The sequence below is a fragment of the Dendrobates tinctorius genome, unplaced genomic scaffold (assembly GCF_039654945.1).
Source record: "Dendrobates tinctorius isolate UK_male_01 unplaced genomic scaffold, ASM3965494v1 ptg000059l, whole genome shotgun sequence".
Taxonomy (NCBI): Eukaryota; Metazoa; Chordata; class Amphibia; order Anura; family Dendrobatidae; genus Dendrobates; species Dendrobates tinctorius.
Genome location: NW_027361727.1, coordinates 1,680,656 through 1,701,153, shown reverse-complemented (window position 1 = coordinate 1,701,153; position 20,498 = coordinate 1,680,656). Strand labels below are relative to the sequence as shown.

General features: G+C 42.7%; 1 protein-coding gene across 9 annotated transcripts in view; it reads left to right on the top strand.

Annotated features, from left to right (window-relative positions):
* ANO5 (anoctamin 5) overlaps nucleotides 1-20,498 on the top strand; it is a 95,051-nt gene that overhangs the window by 5,169 nt on the left and 69,384 nt on the right. For 4 of the 9 annotated variants that reach the window (XM_073578287.1, XM_073578285.1, XM_073578286.1 and 1 more), the window contains exon 1: nucleotides 8,850-9,781. The exons of 4 other annotated variants lie outside the window; for them this stretch is intronic. In XM_073578287.1, coding sequence (XP_073434388.1) covers nucleotides 9,592-9,781 — 190 coding nt within the window. In that variant the 5' untranslated portion in view covers nucleotides 8,850-9,591. Of the gene's footprint in view, nucleotides 1-8,849; nucleotides 9,782-20,498 lie in introns of those variants that run through there. One more of the 9 variants, XM_073578284.1, reaches the window with a different exon arrangement.

Genomic DNA, 20,498 nt, shown 5'->3' with positions numbered 1-20,498 from the left:
TAACCTGTCACACGACTTAGCTTATGGCGGCAACGGGCGGTCACCGGTTTTACCCATTGAGCCCCTAGTCCATTAATCTGTAAAGCCGAGGTGGAAGGTGCCATGGAAGTCTCTGTCCAATGCGTGCTCCGCTGCACTCCTACCAAGGAGGGAGAGAACACCTTGCGATTCTGCACCTGGCACTCACTTCTCAGTGCGAGTACTGCACACGACGCTCTGCATGCTCAATGACACTCGGGGGGTCCTCACGTAACCTCTGCCTGGGCACAACTCCGGACTTTCTCTCGTGCTGCGGAGCGCGGTACACCCCTGCTTCCTCTCTCTGCCGGTGGGAATCTCCTGAGTTTTCCCACGCTTCCTGTTCTTTCCCCGGTTGTCGCCACGTCCCCTTTCACCAGGTCACGGGTCCTGTCCGGTTCCCCATTCTTTCCTCCGGCAACACTGGATGCAACCTCAACAGTTCCAGACCCCACATTGCACAGGTACCTGCAGCCCGGTCTTTCTCCTTAAACTATAGCTGTTCGGATAAGGACTTACCCGAAGCTATTCGCTCATCCCTAGATACTATGTATCACTTCTTAAAGGAACAGAACGGCCTAACTATGTATAACCCCTGACTGGTAATTGCCGACACCCAATTATATGAGCAGAGTAATGTTTCTCTACTGTGACTATTGAAGTGGGGTACCTCCTTATATTAGGCTGGTTTTACGGTCCGAGTAGAGATCAGGACTGACCGTGGGTCTTCAGACCCAAGCGCCACATCCTTAAATATGGCTATGATAAGGAGACCCACGGCTGGCCCTGACATTGTGCTAACTTGAAAGTTAAAACTACTTCTATTCTTACATATTTTTCTTTCTTCACCCATTTTTCAAAACTCAAAATCCCTCTTTCATTTTAAGGGTTTTTTGTGTGGAAATTCTGGTATCTTTCTTTATTTTCTGAATGATTTATTACTATTTATAAACATCCTGAAATCTTGCAGTTTTCACTGACAACTGAGCTCCATAATAGTCTTATTCTTGTTCAGTAGAGATCACTTCTCTACAGTCTCATCACAGACAATGAATGACCTCACCTACATATTGATCACACAGGTACGAGAGGTATTATCATAGGGACCAGAAGTGTAATTCAATTCTTTGAGGCAGCCTTTTTAAGTAGGAGACCGCTGGGGTTTTCTATGGTCCGCTGGATGATCTTCTGTTCTCCCGTCTCGTGACATCTGGTGCAGACCCATCCAGGGCGCAGGTCCTCCACATACCGCTGCTTCTTATTTTAGGCTTGTGGACGTGCGAAGATTGGTGGTCTCCCTGCACATTAGACCCCCTTCTACTTTCGTAGTTATTTTCTCTATAATTGAAAGTCTGGACTGAGTTGTCCTCCTGTAATTTTGGGTCAGGGTGGAGTTCCTCACCATAAATAGAGCTCTTCTTGCTTTAAATGAGGGGTGTTCTAGAATGTGGCAGAGGGCTGACAACAGGTTTTTTTTTTACATCTAAACTGAATTCCCCAAATCTCCGTCTGTATTCTGTTCCTATAGATCATCGTCCGGTTTTAGTCTGTGTTGACATCGTTCTTTGTGGACCTGTTCTTCCTGTATCCCAAGAGACCTCAGTGTAGCCCTAGGTGCAATTCACCTGATGGAAGCCAAAAAAGTTTGTTTTTGCTGGGATAACTAATGCATCGGCCTAACTTTTTAACCATTTAGGCAAACGCTCATGGTATACATTGTTGCTAACTCTTGCCTGTGTTACAATTATAGTTGAGGGAATACTCGCCGCATTTACTTCTGACTTTAGACTCTGATCAAATTTGAACAGAAACCTAAAGCTCCCATTTTTTTCTGAAATATATTACTCCAACGCTTCCCATACACATGCACACCTAGCTATACTGAGCGTGCATGTGTTATTTAATGGGGAAAGTGGAGTGATCTGGTCACAGTTCTGGCAGCAGCTTGTATCCCATGACAACTAAACAATTGGGCATATTAAAATCCAACATGCCCTACCCTCTATTTCACTTGATATCTGCCATCGGGCAAGATTTGGGTCTTCTTTTATAAATTAGATGGTTAGTACTGATTAAAATTGGTACATCCAATCTGCATAAGTAAGATTTGCCTCTGTTCTCAAGAACAAATGGATTTTTCAGTCTATATTTTACTGCTCATTGCCGATATTAACAGCTACCTCTGCGTTCCATCAGAGGTGACCGGTTTTCATGGTAAGGAGTGCAGCGCTTGCAAGCTTTATAGTAAAGAGATTGTAAGCGCTAATCTGGATCTAGCTTCAGCACCACTGTGTTCCTCCGATGCTGCAGAGGCAAATCGGTCTGTCTGCGGCATCAGGAGCGCACATGCTGCTAGTGTGAGCTGTCGGTTATTAGGAGAACATTGGGATGTAACTTCCCCCATCCTTCTTTGCCCTGATATCATCTGTCAGAAGGGTCAGAATGTCCCTATGATCGGTCTAAGCTGACATGTAAAATCCCATACTTTTTATCATGTCGCAGGAGCGGGGACGGATCAGCAGTATCCGGGTGGTACTGATAAGTGTCTATATAATGGGTGTAAGGTTTATGGGTGTGGAATTGGCGAACAACTAAAAATTGGTATTTTTTTTTTTTTTTTTCTATCGCAACGTTGTAAGAAAAGAGATGTTCTACAAGACTTGCAATGACCTCTCCAAGGTCCTCTGGTTTTACAGAGTGACGTAATATCATGGCCCCTGCTAGCAGGCATGAATCACAGAAAAGCATCATTATTGCTAGTGACATCTATTACTCTATGAAGAAATGTCTTTGCAAATAGATTAAATTCCTAGCCCCTATTCTGACCTATGTATCTTCACATGCTGTAAACGTGATCTAAAGCCATGCATCCTGTTGAAAGGGGCACACAAGGTGACTAAAATCCACTATATTTTGCACCACATTTCAGGCTATGTGCACACGGTGCGGATTCTCCTGCGGATCCGCAGCGTTTCTGGAGCTGCGGGTCTGCAGCAGATTTAGGTGCGTTGTACAGTACCATTGTTTTCAATGGTAAACTGGAAAACGCTGTGCACATGCTGCGGATTTTTCCGCGGGTTGCAGTCCGCAGCATGTGAATTCTTTGTGCGGATTCCGCTGCGGTTTCACACCTTATCATTATGAGGTGTGAAACCGCAGGTCTTTTGACCTGCGGATTTTGCAAAATCCGCTGGGACAAATCCGCAGCTCTGAAAACTACGTGGGCACATAGCCTCAAGGGAACGTGTGACCTTGTGCATGCCCTCTGATCTGTGGACAGCACAGAATAGAGAAGAAGCGGAGTAGGATAATATAGATTTATTGAGAGTTTCAGTATAAGGACGCAGTCATATGACAATATAACATGGATGAGGATCACATCGCAATGCTCGGACTGACCATCGGCTCTCCTGACCCAAGAGTGTTAGCCTGTATCTCTATGCAGCTGTCCTGTTCAGGTCAGGTGAGATGCAGAGCAATGCGATGCAATCCTCGTCCGTGTTATAAGGACAAATGAATGTGCCCTAAGGCCATGTTCACACACTCAGTATTTGTAAGTCAAAATGAGGAATGGAACAATCAAAGGAAAAGTATGATAGAAACACGTCACCACGTCTTTTTTTTTTTTTTTTTGTTTGTTTGTTTATTTTCCACCCACTCCTGATTTTGTCTTGCAAATACTGATGTGAAATATCGAACGTGGCCTAGCTTGCGTTTTATTTCCTGGTGATTGTACACTAGTCCAGTGGGCAGCCCTACTCAGTGATTGACAGTCTTCCCTGTATGACTACATGCAAAGTGAGAGCTGTCAGTCACTGTATAGCACCACCCACTGGACTCCTGTGCATTAAATGTTATTTTTCTTGAATCTTTTCACATAAAAAAAAAAAAAAAAAAAAAAAAGTCTGTCCACCTGATGAACTCCTCCTGCCTGCAGATCAGATACCATTTTCAACTGGCGGATTTCCTTGAAGCTTAGGTACAAGCACGTTCCTAATTCTGCCCCAATTCTTCACAAAAGGCCAAAATTTCGTCTGTCACTAACCACTGAGAAACTTATATTTTAGTCGATGAACTGGTGGGGGGGAAAAACGGGAAGCGAAAAACAGAAGTGTAACCTCCGAATCCAGCCGTCTTGTTACTCTCCCTGTGAATGGGTGGATTATTTCTTCAGTCATTTTCTAAAACTTTTTCTACCAAAAAAAAAAAAATGACAAAATGCTAAATATGAAGATTGCAACATACAGTAAGCGCGTGAAAACCCCCAACTACAGATGTAGTTTGAGAGTTATTTCATTTTTTTTTTTTTTTTTTTCTCAACCGGAAAGGAACGCCCTTTGCTGTGTAATGGTAGTATTTTTAGAATTGGGGGAGTTGTGATAACTGGAGAACTCGCTGGGTCACATGGGGTTAAAGTTTATTGCTGCTGGAGCTGTGAGCCCCGGACCCCACATTATGGACTATTGCACTGTGCATATCAGATCATCAGCAGTAGCTAGTACGACCATAAGATGGTGGTCGTGGTGGTAGTTGGTTGTGTGCTGGACGCAGCTTTCTCTCTGAGCGTGTGCAGACAGCTGTCTGAAAGAATTTCTTGCCAATAAACATTCCAGAAATAGAAATTGTTGCCATTCTCCAGCAAAGAGGAGACCGGGACATGTTACAAAATAAAATAAAAAGTGTTCTTTATTTGTCTTACACCTAAAAAAAAAAAAATATTTAACTTCAAGAGGAAGTTTATTTTCATTTATTATTAAATAATTTTATTTATTGGTTATGAATAAATACGGAGAGTTAGGCCACACATCCGGAGAGATGAGCCCATCCAACGTTTCACCTCCAGAGAGCTTTTCTCAAGCACGGAGCTGAAGCGTCTCGTGGGTTAATCAAAGGTTCCTATCGCTGGACCTGCGGCCTCGCTCTCCATATTTGCTGATTGTTGGTGACGGCTGGGTCAGAGGCATGCACCAGTGCTTTCAGATTGACAGTGCTGCTGCTTTCCTTTCCTTTCCTTTTTTTTTTTTTTTTTTTTATTATTTGTGGATATTGGCATATTTTTCACTCTGGAATTAATATTGCATGAAATAAAGCTAAAAATCCTGGTTTCCCAGCAGAAAGAAAAGCGGCCCAAAAACTCCACATAGCAATAGAAATGAATAACACGCGGTTTTGAAAAGGATTTTAAGGCCGATCCGCTCAATAAAGAAAAAAAACAAAAAAAACAGGTAAACCTGGACTTGGTGAGATACTTGAGGACTGGAGTTGAGCAAAGCTGCCGTAGAGAATGAATGAGGAGTCCTTGCTTCACCTCCGCCCCACTTTAATTTGGGGACCTGACGTCCCCCATTCTGTGGATAGGTGGGGACTGATAGTCGTCGTCATCAACCTCATGTAGCCTGTAGTTAGGTGATATCATCTTTTTACCAGAACACCCCTTTATTACCTAACCGCAGGCGATCGGACCCTCTCCAATTGCCAGAACAGGGGTCCCCAATGTGAATGGGATGGCAGACTGTCACACACCGAGCTGCTCCATTCATTCTCTCTGGGAATGACCCAAGATGGGTCGCTACAGCGGGCGGCCGTTAACTGCAGCCCCATAGAAAGTGACTGGTGCAGCGGGGCGCACGTATGACCTCCGCTGCTTTTAAATGGGGGGACAAAAGTGCCCAATTGTGGCAATTTATGGGTGTCCAATAGAGCAGATATTGTTTGGATTTTGGATAGGAGTCTGTTTCTTCCTACCAGAACTGTATCACTTTAAAAGAAAAAGCCTTGTAATGTCATCACCTTCAGTTATTACAATTTTCATGTAGCAAAAGCCAGACTGGTCTCCATGGTTACATGGAAATGATACATTGTTACATCTGTCTTGTCTGTTTCCTCCTCCCTTCAGGTTTTTTTTTTTTTTTTTTTTCTTCAGCTCTTTATTGCAATGCAGAAACCTAATAACCGCAGCACCATACTACTAATATGCCGCTGAGCTGCGTTTCTCTCGCTTCTGGCTCCTGATCCCGGTGTATTATGTTTTGTGACTTGTAAGAACAGGTTCAGAATCTGTATCCATGACTACTGGAGCGCTGAGTAACCTGGGCAAACAAGGAGCGGGGCGGCAGAGGGTCAGTGCACCCGTGGGTGCTGCATATTCAATACTACTTATAGTGTCATGTCATATATACGTGATCTGATGTTCTGGAACACTATTGACAGTATAGTCATGGAAAGTAAAATCCTGTTCTACTGGTCCTTCCTGGATCCAGGCACATTTTTGGGAAGTGCATGATGATATCTGTCAGCCATGTTGTTCCCACACTCGGTTAGATACCGACTGACATCTGTGTAGTCTGTATGTTGTGTGCAACAAGATCACTTGGTAACACAGCCCCCGGGTATGTGACTAGTGAGTGGCCATGTGCTAAGTCATAGCTACAGCTGGTGTGTGTGTGTGTGTAGAATTCACTTATTCATTCAACCTTAATGGCCCATGCGTTCATTTGTATGTTTCCAGGTGGTTTATTCACCATAAATTTTAAAACCTAAAAACTACGTTGCCGAGTGAGATGGGGACGAGCAAAGCAGCTTGGAGTCTGCGTTATGGGAAGTAAATGTGGCGCCCCCAGGAGTATGGTCGCCACAGTGGCTTTGCCTTCCTCCAGGGGAGGGTAGTGCCAGGCTTGGAGGCAATGATGGGTCTCTCTTGCAGTCAATCCATGCATGCAACATAGTTCCACTCCAGGCCAGCAGGGGGAACTCTGAGCCAGGATTAAGGCGATGAGTGCTCTCTGAGGGCCAAGAGGAAGGAGTGGTCAGTTACTCTGCGGAGGGTGAAGTGTGCAGACATGGAGAGAGAAGCTGGAGGTTGAGCTAGGAAGGAGAGCTCCCTCAGCTTGAGAGCGCATGAACTGGAGCCTGGTCTCCACGGTTGTACGGATACTAACAGATACCAGAGGAGTAGGAGGCTGTAAATGCCCTGCTCCCATTAAGACTTGAGGCACAACAGCAGCTTGGATAGAGAGCCGGGACTCAGAAGAGGAGAGTCCCCGAGAGAGGCTACAGCTGTCTGCCGTGCAAGTGAGGTTCTAGGAACATCTGACAGGAGGAACTCTAGAGTAACTAAGTACTGGAGTGCTTAACCCCACAAGGCGCTAGGAAGGAGACTGCACAGCCCGTCTGTGAGAGAGAATCCCTGAGCTGCTTCCAGGCTAGCCTACTCCGTTACTATCTGTAATCAGGACCCTGGACTGCAGTTATTAAGTAAAGGTACAGAAATTGCACCCCGCTGTGTCTTGTCTGCTTCCTACTCTGTCGGCACTGCTACATCCCCTTACCAAGTCACATCTACACTGCCCTGGGACTACAGCTTCACCTGTGGGGAGCTTTTACACCATTGCTGCACTATACCATCAGTCCCAGCGGATCTGCATGCAGCGTCAGCCTAACATCTCACTTGCCAAACACCACAGGTGGCGTCACTAACCATCCATATAAACTACATCGCAAAACCACCATTGATTTGGGTGCCCAGGGCCACGGACCGGGTCACTGCTGCTGTGACACATCCCCCTGACACCGGTCCGGTACCGAGTACCCCACAGCCCTGGGAGGGCGACACATAAACAGCAGCACAGAGTATTTCAGGAGCATAGTATCCAGATCTTATGGGGGGAGCAGTCGTCTGTTCACGCATGTACTGAGTCTGACATGAGGAGCGCTCAGAAAACACTCAGATTTAGGCTAGTGTGACACGATCAATATATATATTTTTTTTCCTTTGTCCTCATCCATCAACAGTCCAACTGTGCCACGGTAATCGCACTCTGATCCGATTTTCTCAGATGTGAAGCTGGAAAAAAAATTCTCCATTCTATGTTTTATGCAAATCGGACTGCACTCGGCTGTGACGTGGTCCGATTTTATTTTTGACTGACACCTTGACTTGCATGACCCGAGTGTGATCTGATTTACAGATGCAAATCGTGGACGTGTGTCCCATAGAGAAACATTGGGCCAAGTGCCATTCAGTGTTTCGCTGGATCGCACTCGGGCCGAAAATATACACGAGCAGTCAGTCACGTTAACGAACACTAACTCCACTTTGTGAACGAGCTCCATGATGGATTCTCCTTTCTCAGACTGTGGCCAACCTATTGGAGCCTTCACACAAGTCTATTAAATTTATACTTGTTACTGATAAATTCATGCAAATATTGAACACCATAGGATAGTAAATGTAAAATAAATACTTGTATAAATTACAAAATTGTTTTTTTTTTTTTTTTTTTAATCTAAATTAAAAAAAAGTCTGGATCATACTGTGGGTCCATCCACCCGGAAACATGAGCTGCGGGCTACATGGATGCGTACTAATACATAGTAAATAATTAATCTATACCGACAGGTATATTCTAAAAGGGCAGAGTGACGTAAAACCCAGCAAAGAGCAGGAAGTGTAAAAATGCCGAAAATATACACAAAATATCTGCTAAGAATAGAAATCATTGAAAAAGGTAAATGTAAACCAAGTGATGCAACACAACCCCAAAATGAGCCACAAAGAGCGTAGATAAGAAGTAATATACCAGAGGGCGTATGGGATTAATACATGCCCCCAAATCTTCTACTACACAGGGCTATAAACTAAAACTCGGCAAAGAGCAGGGAGTGCGGCAACACCCAAAGTATACGCCAAATAGCCAGCAAACACAAAAGCGCTGCACAAAGGTAAATGCAAACCTCGACTGGTTCTTTCCCTTTTTTTTTTTTTTTTTTTTTTTTTTTAAATAGTTTCTATACCTACCAGCTATGCAGGGTGTTGTTTGGTTATTTTTACACTTTCAACTCTCTGCTGTGTTTTACTTCGCACTGCTCTTCTGTGATTATACAGGTGCTTCTTACAAAATCAGAATATGATCAAAAAGTTAATTTATTTCAGTGAGTTCTTCAATACAAAAAGTGAAACTCGTATATTAGAGTCATTACACACAGAGTGATCTATTTCACATGTTTATTTCTGTTAATGTTGATGATTATGGCTTACGGCCAATGAAATCCCAACAGTCATTATCTCAGTAAATTAGAATACTTTATAACACCAGCTTGAAAAATGATTGTAAAGTCCGAATTGTTGGCCTACTGAAATGTATGTTCAGTAAATGCCGTCAATACTTGGTCGGGGCTCCTTTTATATCAATTACTGCATCAATGCGGCGTGGCATGGAGGCGATCAGCCTGTGGCACTGCTGAGGTGTTATGGAAACCCAGGTTGCTTTGATTGCAGCCTTCAGCTCGTCTGCATTGCTGGGTCTGGTGTCTCTCATCTTCCTCTTGACAATACTCCATAGATTCTCTATGGGGTTAAGGTCAGGCAAGTTTGCAGACAATCAAGCACAGTGATACTGTTTGTACACCAGTTATTGGTACTTTTGGCAGTGTGGACAGGGGCCAAGTCCTGCTGGAGAATGACATTTCCATCTCCAAAAAGCTTGTCAGCAGAGGGAAGCAAAAATGTCCTGATAGACGGCTGTGCTGACTTTGGTCTTGATAAAACACAGTGGACCTACACCAGCAGATGACATGGCTCCCCAAACTATCACTGATTGTGGAGACTTCACACTAGACCTCCAGCAGCTTGGATTGTGGCCTCTCCGCTCTTCCTCCAGACTCTGGGACCTTGATTTCCAAATGAAATGCAAAATTTACTTCCATCTGAGAACAACACCTTGGACCACTGACAACAGTCCAGTTCTTTTTCTCCTTGGCCCAGGTAAGACACTTCTGACGTTGTCTACTGGTCATGAGTGGCTGACACAAGGAATGCGACACTTGTAGCCCATGTCCTGGATACGTCTGTGTGTGGTGTGAAGCAATGACTCCAGCAGCAGTCCACTCCTTGTGACTCATGCCCCCCCCTCCTGAAACAGGCTAATGAACCTTATTAAACACTTGGGAAGCCTTTACAGTCGTTTGTTCTAATTTACTGAGATAAAGACTTTTGGGTTTTCATTGGCTGTAAGCCATAATCATCAACATTAACAGAAATAAACACATAACATAGATCACTCTGTGTGTAGTGACTCTATATAATATTCACCTTTTGTATTGAAGAGCTGAAAATAACTTAATGATATTCTGGTTTTGTGAGAAGCAACTGTACCTGTCAGTATAGAGTAACTATGTAATATGTATCCCTATCATTCCATGTAGTTTGCAGCTCCTGCTTCCTAATCTATATGCAATTATTATCCACTTTTTATTATTACAATACATACTTAAAAATACTTGTATACTTATGACAAGTCAGCCACCAAAATATGCATTTTTTTTTTTTTAAAGCATCGCTGGAGTGGCGTCTTAAATGTAAGCCCTCATTCTTATATTCGCCTTCTAGTGGCTTCACCTTTTATTGACGCCGCTGGTCCTGCGGCGCCATCTTCCCATAACTTCTGACTGGGTGGACGTTAGAACTTGCATCTCAAGAGCTCAATGCAAGTCTATGAGCGCCAGAACGAGGTCAGAACAATGCTCTCGTAGAGATGGATTGAATCGTGACGTCTGGAGGTGCTGACAGGTCACTTTTTGCCAGAGAGCAATTTGGAGAGATGCTGGAAAAGGATGACGGCGGCGGCAGGTGAGTATAAGATAAGAGGCCGGAGAATTGCATTTAAAGCACTGGTTCAGCAGTGCAATAAAAAAAAAAAATGCTGGACTGGTGCTTTAAGTAAAAGAAAATTAAAAATTGTCCTCTCTGGTGAAAAATCCCTTTAACATGTGTTCTCTTCCCATGTCACTCCACTTCACTCCTGGTTTAGTCTATAGTAGCTCATCGTATACTGCAGGTTTATGCACGTTCCTCGATTTTCAGGAATCTGTTTGTGACGTTGTCGGGGGGGGGGGGGGGGGGAGACATGTTTTTTTCCGTAGAACTTGTCAGGCAGAGTCCTGGTCTCGTTTTTCATGTTTTGCAGTGATGTTAACAATGAGAACACACGAGTGTCGCTCCTCCTGTGATTGTGCAGGAAGCAGGGGAAATATAAGACGTCTCGGCGATCATTGTGCTTCGTAAAAAGCGTGAGCCGCATCTGTTCTCTGTGAGGCTTATGCACGGGATACAGAATCCGTGCTTTATATCATCACTGTTACTAAGGCAGTGTATAAACGGGCCGTCCAGGGTTTAAATATTGATGGTGTATCATTTTCGGTTAGTTCATCAATATCAGATTGTGGGCGTCCGACAACCCCACCGAGGAGCTGCTGTAAGCATGCCCTCCGGCTGCCAGAAGTACACAATGTGCGGAGCCGGAACAGCGCAGCTTTGTACATCTTATAGTGGCCTTTCTATTGCAGATCACATTCCCCTCAATAGGAGCTGAGCTGCCTTACTTGTGTTAAAATCTTCAAAAAAAAAAAAAAAAAAGGTTGAGCTCTTCTTCCTGTGTGCATTTCTAAAACAGATCCATGAAAAATGGATGACCTATGGATAATGTTCACATGTTCTACACTTTTTGATTTGTGCACCATTGAGTTCAATAGGCAGCTCTCTCCTGCAGATTGGAATCGACCGATGCATATTTGTCTGTATTGTGCCATTATTGGTCTGCGTTCCTTGGTGGTCTGTTTACGCACGAAGATGCATTTGGACATCTGAACGTACGGTTGGGTCTAGAAATATTTGAACCGTGACACAAGTTTTGGCATTTTAGCTGTCTAGCAAAACATATTCAAGATCCAGTTATACAATCAATCTGGGCTTAAAGTGCTTGACACTCAGCTTTAATTTTAGTGCATTCATATCCTATTTGTAGTCAATGTTTAGGAATTACAGCTCTTTAAGGCTGAGTTCACACGTGGCGTTTTTTTCGCGTTTCTGCGGCGGTTTTAACCGCGCGATTTTGCCGCGAAAACGCGAAAAATAAGCATCCCATGCATTCCTATGGGATTCCGCAATGCTGTACTAATGCTGCGGTTTTTACCGCGGCGGAATCGCTTTGCGGTAAAAACCGCAGCATGCTCATTAATTTGCGGAATCGCGGCGATCCCGCACCCATAGGAATGCATTGTTCCGCTTACTTTCCGCATGCGGAAAGTAAGCAGAACATTTGCGGATGGTACCCACGGTCCGGAGGAGGAGAGGAGACTGTCCTCTGGGCTTTGGGTACCATATCCCTGTAAAAAATAGAATTTAAAAATAAAAAATATTGTTATTCTCACCTTCCGGCGTCCCGCGCAGCCTTCCCGCTTCTCTCCACGCTCTCGTTCCCAGTAGTCCTTTGCGAAAATGCCTGCAATGGCGTCCGTTCTCGCGGGATCGCGAAGTCTCGCGGTCATTCGCGCGACGTCATCGCGAATTACTGCAAGACGTCGCGATCCCGTGAGAACTGACGTCATCGCGGGCATTTTCGCAAAGGATTACTGGGAACGGATGCACGGGACGTCGGAGGGTAAGAATAACACCATTTTTAATTTTTTTTTTTTACATTCTATCTTTTACTATTGATGCCGCATAGGCAGCCTCAGTAGTAAAAAAGTTGGTCACACTTGTCAAACACTATGTTTGACGAGTGTTACCAACCTGTCAATCAGTTCTCCAAGCGATGCTACAGATCGCTTGGAGAACGCTAGCATTTTGCAAGCTAAATACGCTTGCAAAATGCTAGTTTTAAAATGCGATTTTTTTTTTTTTTATTTTTTTTTTTTTTTTTTTTTTTTTTTTTTTTCCCCGCTGACTGGAATTCCGGAATTCTCGCGGTAATTTCCGCGAGAGTTCCGGTACGTGTGCACTTAGCCTAATATGTGGCTGCCTCTTTTTAAAGGAACCAAAAGTAATTGGACAATTATCTCAAAAGTTTTTTTTTGTTTTTTTTTAATGCTATTTTCTCTCGTAAGTCATCATCAATTTAGCAAGTAAAGCTTCTGGAGCTAATTCCAGGTGTGGCATTTGCATCTGGAAGCTGCTGTGAACCCACAACATGCAGTCAAAGATGCTCAATGGAAGAGATATAGACCATCCTTAGTCTGGGAAAAAAAAAAAGAAATCAATTAAAGACAGCAGAAGTGTTAGGAGTGGCCAAAACAAAAATTTGGTACAGTCTTAATAAAAAAAAAAAAAAAAAAAAAAAAAAAATGCATAGGTGAGCTTGGGAACTCAAGAAGGCCTGGTTGTCCACAGAAAACACTGATGGATGATCACAGAATCCTTATCATGGTGAAGAAAAACTCCTTTACAATATCCACCCAAGTGTAGATTACTCTCCACTGGATGAAGATGACTCAGTATCTAAGTCTACCATAAAGAGAAGACTTCAGAAGATCAAATACAGAGGGTTCACCACAAGGTGCAAACCATTAATAAGCCTGAAAAATAGGCTGGATTATATTTTGCAAAAAAATAAATCTAAAGAAGCCGCCCAGTTCTGGAAAAGTAAAACTAAGATCAACCTGTACCAGAATGATGAGCAGGAGAAAGTGTGGAGAAGGCTTGACGCGGCTCACAATCCAAAGACCAGCGCATTCTATGTAACTCATGATGGAGGTAGCGTGATGGCGCGGGCATGCATGGCTTCCAATGGCACCGAGTCACTAGTGGTTATTGATGATGTGACTGAAGACAGAAGCAGCCGGATGAATCCTGTGTGTACAGGGCGATACTTTATGCTCATATTCAGCCAAATGCAGCAAGGATGATAGGACGACGCTTCACAGGACAGGTGGACAATGACTCAAAACATCCTGCGAAAGCAACACCGGAATCTGTTCTTTTAATGGCGGCGTCAGTCACCAGATCCCAGCCCATCTGGCAGAATTTCACAGGCTGAAGACAACCTGCAGAAAGGCCCAAAAACAAGCGAGAACTGGAGTCAGCTGCAGTAAAGGCAGCAAAGCTTCACCAAGGAGGAAACCAGCGATGGTGACGTCCATGGCCTTCAGACCTCAGGCCGTCATTGCTGCAAAGGATTATCTACAAAGTATTAATAATGAACATTTTATTTGTGGTAAAATTAATTTGTCCAGTTACTTTTGAGCCTCTGAAATCAGGAGGCCTTGTAGAAAGTGGTAGCAATTCCTAAACTTTTCCCAGGATCCTTTTTTTTTTTTTTTTTTTTTTTTTTTTCTTCCATTATGCTATTGATTTCTTCCAGGCTCCAAGGCATGCGGTGCCTGAATGAAATCCCTGCCTCCTGTCTTCATTGTAATACTTGCCCCCTCCCATCAGCGTCTGTTATGGCCCCGGAATCCCGCGCCTGCACTCCCTGAAAAATCCATACCTTTTCCTCCCTTCTATGGGCAGTGCATTCAGGGATCTTCTGCGCAGGCGCCGTCGACTTCCGCTGAACTGACCTCCGGTATGCGCGTTGATAAGGTGCTTTCCTCACTTCCTCCATGCACAGTCATTGCTGTTTACACTTGATTCCTAGTGATGACTATACAGGGAGGAAGTGGGGAGAGCATTTTATCGGCGCGCACACCGGGGCAGGTCACAGTGAATCGCCTGCGCAGAAGATCCCTAAATACAACGCCCACAGAAGGGAGGATGAGGCATATGTTTCTGAGGGAGAGCAGGGCGCAGGCGTGGAATTACAGGGCCGTAACTGACGCTCATTGGAGGGGGTAAGTATTCCAATGAAGACAGGAGGCAGGGATTTCTCCAGGCATCGCTCACCCTGGAGCCTGGAAGAAATCATTAGCATAAGAAAAGAATATAAGATTTCTCAGCCACAAGACTGCCTAGACAAAGTTGTACTCCACCAGGTATTCTAAGTATTTACTTTATATCAATTACTCAAATAACTTCTTTTATTGGAGGGAATAAATAGCATAATGGAGCAAGGCAGAGGAAAAGTAGTAATGTCGCTGGGACCTTCAGCAAAATATGTATCCATTGTTCACTAGGAGTTCAGTTATACCGGCCGTCCTTCCAAGTACGACTACTTTGTTGTAATCACCACCCTCGTGATGGATCTGTCGGCGTGGGCTGATGATGTCCCGGTCAGATGCTTGTTTCCCCTGTGGTTGTAACTACAGTAGAAGTAAAATATCTGCTGACTATTCTGGAGAATTGCCGTCTGGAGTCAGCAATGATGAGCGTTTTTATGAGATGTGTTTTTTGCTTGCTCATATTTGGCCCCATTTTCCCTAATCGGTTGTCTGGAACATTTCATGAAGTTTCTAGTGAAACCTCTGCTGTCATTTATCCAAGTGAAATAGTTGTATGCACATCCATATTATAAGGACTTTATGAAGCCGAAAGAGGTGCCGTCCTCTCCTGTGTCACTGTCTGCGGCAGAAAGGAGGACAATAAAAATAATCGTCTTTACCAAGCAAACCCATAAATCCCAGTATTGTGGTTAATGTTTTACATAAATCAATTTGCCGGATTAGCAGATTACGTAATGTTGTTCTGGCCACAATACATTTTACTGCCTATAATATGCTGGAACCAGGTTTACTCCTGGGCAAAGAACCATCTACAAAATTGTAAAGAAATACTGTAAAATACAACATATAATGTAATACAAAATAAATTATAATATTGCATCTTTATACAAGAATGTAACTCTAATACTGCCCCAATGTGCAAGAATATAACTACCACAATAGTGCTCAAAAGTTTACATAGCTCACAGAATTTTTGCTTTCTTGGCCTTTTTTTTCAGAGAATATAAATGATCACACCAAATCTTTTTCTCCACTCATGGTTAGTAGTTGGATGAAACCATTTATTGTCAAACTACTGTGTTTTTTCTATTTTTTTTAAATCATAATGACAACACAACATCCAAATGACCCTGATCAAAAGTTCACACACCCTGGTGATTTTGGCCTGATAACATGCACAGAAGCTGACACAAATGGGTTTGACTGGCTACTAAAGGTAACATCCTCACCTGTGACCTGTTTGCTTGTAATCGGTGTGTGCATAAAAGCTGAGTGAGTTTCTGGGATCCAGACAGACTCTTGCATCTTTCATCCAGCCACTGATGTTTCTGAATTGTGAGTCATGGGGAAAGCAAAAGAATTGTCAACGGATCTACAGGAAAAGATAGCTGAACTGTACAAAACAGGAAAGGGATACAAAAGGAATTGATGTCAGGCAGAAGCGTTCAAACTGTGAATAACAATTGGAAAATCAGGGGTTCTGTAAAAACAAAACCACGGTCAAGTAGACCAACAAAGATTTTGTCCACAACTGCCAGGAAAATTGTTCGGGATGCAAAGAAAAACCCACATATAACATCAGCTGAAATACTGGACTCACTGAAAACTACCAGTGTGGCTGTTTCAAGATGCACAATAAGGAGGTACTTGAAGAAAAATAGGCTGCATGGTCGAGTCACCAGAAGAAAGCCATTACTGCCCAAATGCCACAAAGTATCTCACCTACAATACACAAAACAGCACAGAGACAAGCCTCAAAACTCCTGGACAATGTAATTTGGAGTGATGAGCCCAAAATTGAACTTTTTGGCCAAAACCATAAACGTTACATTTGGAGAGAGGTCAACAAGGCCTATGATGAAAGGAACACCATTCCTACTGTAAAGCACGGAGGTGGATCCCTGATGATTTGGAGATGTGTGAGCTGTAAAGGCACAGGAAACTTGGTCAAAGATGAATGCAGCACGTTATCAGCAAATACTGGAGGCAAACTTGCAATCCGCACGGAAGCTGCGCATGGGACGTACTTGGACGTTCCAACATAACAACAATCCAAAACTCAAGGCCAAGTCGACCTGTCATTGGCTATAGCACAACAAATAGAAGGTTCTGCTGGCTTCACCCAACCACTAACCATGAGTGGAGAAAAAGGTTTGGTGTTATCATTCATATTCTCTGGAAAAAATAAGGACAAGAAGGCAAAAATTTTGCCGGGGTATGCTATACAGCACAACTGTATAATACTGCTCCTATGTACAAGAATATAACTATCCATAGTACTTGAGAAAGGTCCGTACCCTCTTTGGACCGAAATGTCGCGCTGTATGGGCACATAGCTGGATGGGCTAATAAACATCATTCATATTGAAGTCTCCATGGAGTGCTGCTTTCATTTTTGATGGATAGTTCTGAGGTTTGGTATATGCCTGGAAGCGTGCCCCCACTTTTTTCTTTCTTTTTTTTTTTGTGCTGCTTTTTTTTTCATTTTTTCACTACAAGAATATAACTAGTGATATTGCTCTAGTGTCTGTAATGAATGAGAATGTTGTTATCTTTGGGGATTGCTTAGCAAGGTGAAGGTTTTTCCTGGGATTCCTGCTTTAAATGATATAAGATTCATTTCATAGCATAATATAGATAAATACTGTACAGATAAGGAGCCAAGTCCTTGTTGCCTCTCGCTTTTTTTTTTTTTTTTTTTTTTTTTTTTTTTTATCTTGCAATAATCTATCGTGTGACAACACTATCAGTGGCTCTTGCTGACCTTTGGATGTTGGAATTGGTCCGCATATCCCTAAAAACCTTGCTATGAATCGCCAACATTCATGATGCCACCATATTCTGACTGATATGTCTGTAATGCAGAAAAATAATATTTATGTAAATATTTCACTTATACGTTTTCATACTTCGTCTTTTTCTTTCTTTCTCTCTCTATCTAGATAGAGATATATATATATATATATATATATATATATATATATATATATATATATATATATATATATATACATACACACACACACACACACCTCTGGCAAAAATTAAGAGACCACTGCGCAGTTTTATACAAATCAGCTTCTCTCCATGTCTGGCAGCCATTCCAGTGTCAGTTGAATTCCAACCAGAGGACACCTCATTCTACTTATTGTGATCACCTGAACCAAATCTTATTTAATGAGGAAAAATATAAAAAAAAAACCTGCTGTGGTGTTCACAATCTTCTTGCAATAGGACAAGCTGGATGACAAAACAAGTGCTAGTACTATCCCAAAAGTAATTGGAATGAAAAAATAACTTTTAACCATGCCAAAGGAGTTGAAAAGAAAAGACTTGAGTGAGGAAAAGAAGGGCGCAATTCTGGCTTTACTAGTAGAGGGATACAGTGAGCGTCATGTTGCCTCCATCCTTAAAATTTATAAGAAGGTAGTCCATTACAACAAGGTCAAGCAGCAGACATTAGGGACAACAAAGCTACAGACCGTGAAGCAAATTGACAACACAAAAAGCTACAAAATCATAATTAAATCATACGAGATGATAAATATAATATACATTATTGGTCCAGCTAAGGCTGGTTTCACACTTGCGTTTTTTTGCGCTGTATTTTAACGCTAAAAAATGCATGCGCTTTTTTTCCCTATATTTTGCATGGGATGCGCTTATGTGCGCATACACATGCGTTTGTATGCGTTTTTACGCGCATGGGTTTTTTTGTGGTGTGCGCTTGGGCGCACAAAATGCATCCTGTTGCATTTTTTGGGCGTCCGACTTACCTCAAAAAAACCGCATGCGCGCGCAATGCGTTTTTTTTACAGCAAGACACCCATTGTAAGTCTATGGGTGTGCATATGTGTTTGACCATTGGTTAGACAATGGAAATTAGGGGTTAGGGTTAGTATGGTTTGGTTAAGGGTTAGGGTTTAGGGTTAGTTAGGGTTTAGGGTTTGGGTTAGTAGGGTTTGGTTAAGGGTTAGGGTTAGTATGGTTTGGTTTAGGGTTAGTAAAGTCATGGTTTGGGTTAGTGTTAATCCTAACCCTATCTTGATATTTTTTTTTTTTTTGGTGAGGCCAACTAATGTTGGAAAAAAACGCAAACGCGGTAACGCATACAAAGGCATAAAAACGCTGCGTTTTTCATGCATGCGCATAAAAATGCTTGAAAAAAACGCAGCATTTGTATGCGTTTTTTCCATGCGTTTTTTTGCGGGAAAAACGTGCTGCAAAAAAAAAGCAAGTGTGAAAGTAGCCTAAGGTTTAGGACAGTGTAGGACACACTGCAAATCAACTAAAACAACCACAAACGAAACCCAATGCAAAAAAAGTCCAAAAATAATACTTTTATAGAAAAGTAAAAAATCTTTATTTAGGACTAACAGGTAAGCAGCATAAACAGGTTAAAAAGTGACAAACAATGTTTGTAAAAATAGCGGTGTAGAAGTGGGGGATGACTCCAAGGGCTTATAGTATCACAATTGTATGCAAATGCCTATATACATGGCCAGCGAATGAGTTATATAGAGTACATACAGCAATGACCCTGATCACTTCCACTAGGGCCCATATACAACATGGTGAATGCATTAAGATAAATAAATGTTGACTAGCAGGCTGTTTTGTAAATTGTGGTCAAATAGACCAGCATTAAGTAACAGATGGATGTATAGCTAATAACCAGACTGTCAGTCACCACAGTATATAGGTCAAACAGACCTGTCATCATAGTAGATGAATGGACCCTGTGGAAAAAAAAAAAAAAAGGCCACAAAGGACCTATACACATATTGGAAACAAGTGTTCAATGAGTGGCCATGGTCACTGCTGCAAAGGAAAGGTCACATACCAAAATTGGAGACTCCACACAGCCCACCAGTAACCCCAACGAGCGTTTCGGAACAATTCCTTCCTCAGGGGGGGTCGGGCTAGCAGTGACCATGGCCACTCATTGAACACTTGTTTCCAATATGTGTATAGGTCCTTTTGTGGCCATTTTTTTTCCACGGGGTCTATTCATCTACTATGATAACAGGTCTGTTTCACCTATATACTGTGGTGACTGACAGTCTGGTTATTAGTTATACAGCCATCTGTTACTTAATGCTGGTCTATTTGATCACAATTTACAAAACAGCCTGCTAGTCACCATTTATTTATCTTAATGCATTTGCCATGTTGTATATGGGCCCTAGTGGAAGTGATCAGGGTCATTGCTGTATGTACTCTATATAACTCATTTGCTGGCCATGTATATAGGCTTTTACATACAATTGTGATACTATAAACCTTTGGAGTCATTCCCCACTTCTCCACCGCTATTTTTACAGACATTGTCACTTTTTAGCCTGTTTATGCTGCTTACTTGTTTGTCCTAAATAAAGATTTTTCACTTTTCTATAAAAGTATTTTTGGACTTTTTTTGCATTGCGTTTCGTTTGTGATTGTTAAAGCTACAGACCGGCAGAGGGCGAAAACGACTCTCCACTGACCGGGATGACAGTCATCCTATTCGAATGTCACTCAGCAACTGCAGGATGACATCAAGTGACCTACAAAAGGAATGGCAAATGGCAGCTGGGGTGATGTGCACGGCAAGAACAGTTCGTAACAGGCTCCTAGAGGCAGGGCTCAAGTCATGTAAAGCTAGAGAAAAGCCTTTCATCAATGAGAAGCATAGGAGAGCCAGGCTGAAGTTTGGCAAAGACCATAAGGATTGGACCGTAGAGAACTGGAGTAAGGTAATCTTCTCTGATGACTCTAATTTTCAGCTTTGCCCAACACCTGGTCTAATGGTTAGACGTAGACCTGGAGAGGTGTACAAGCCACAGTGT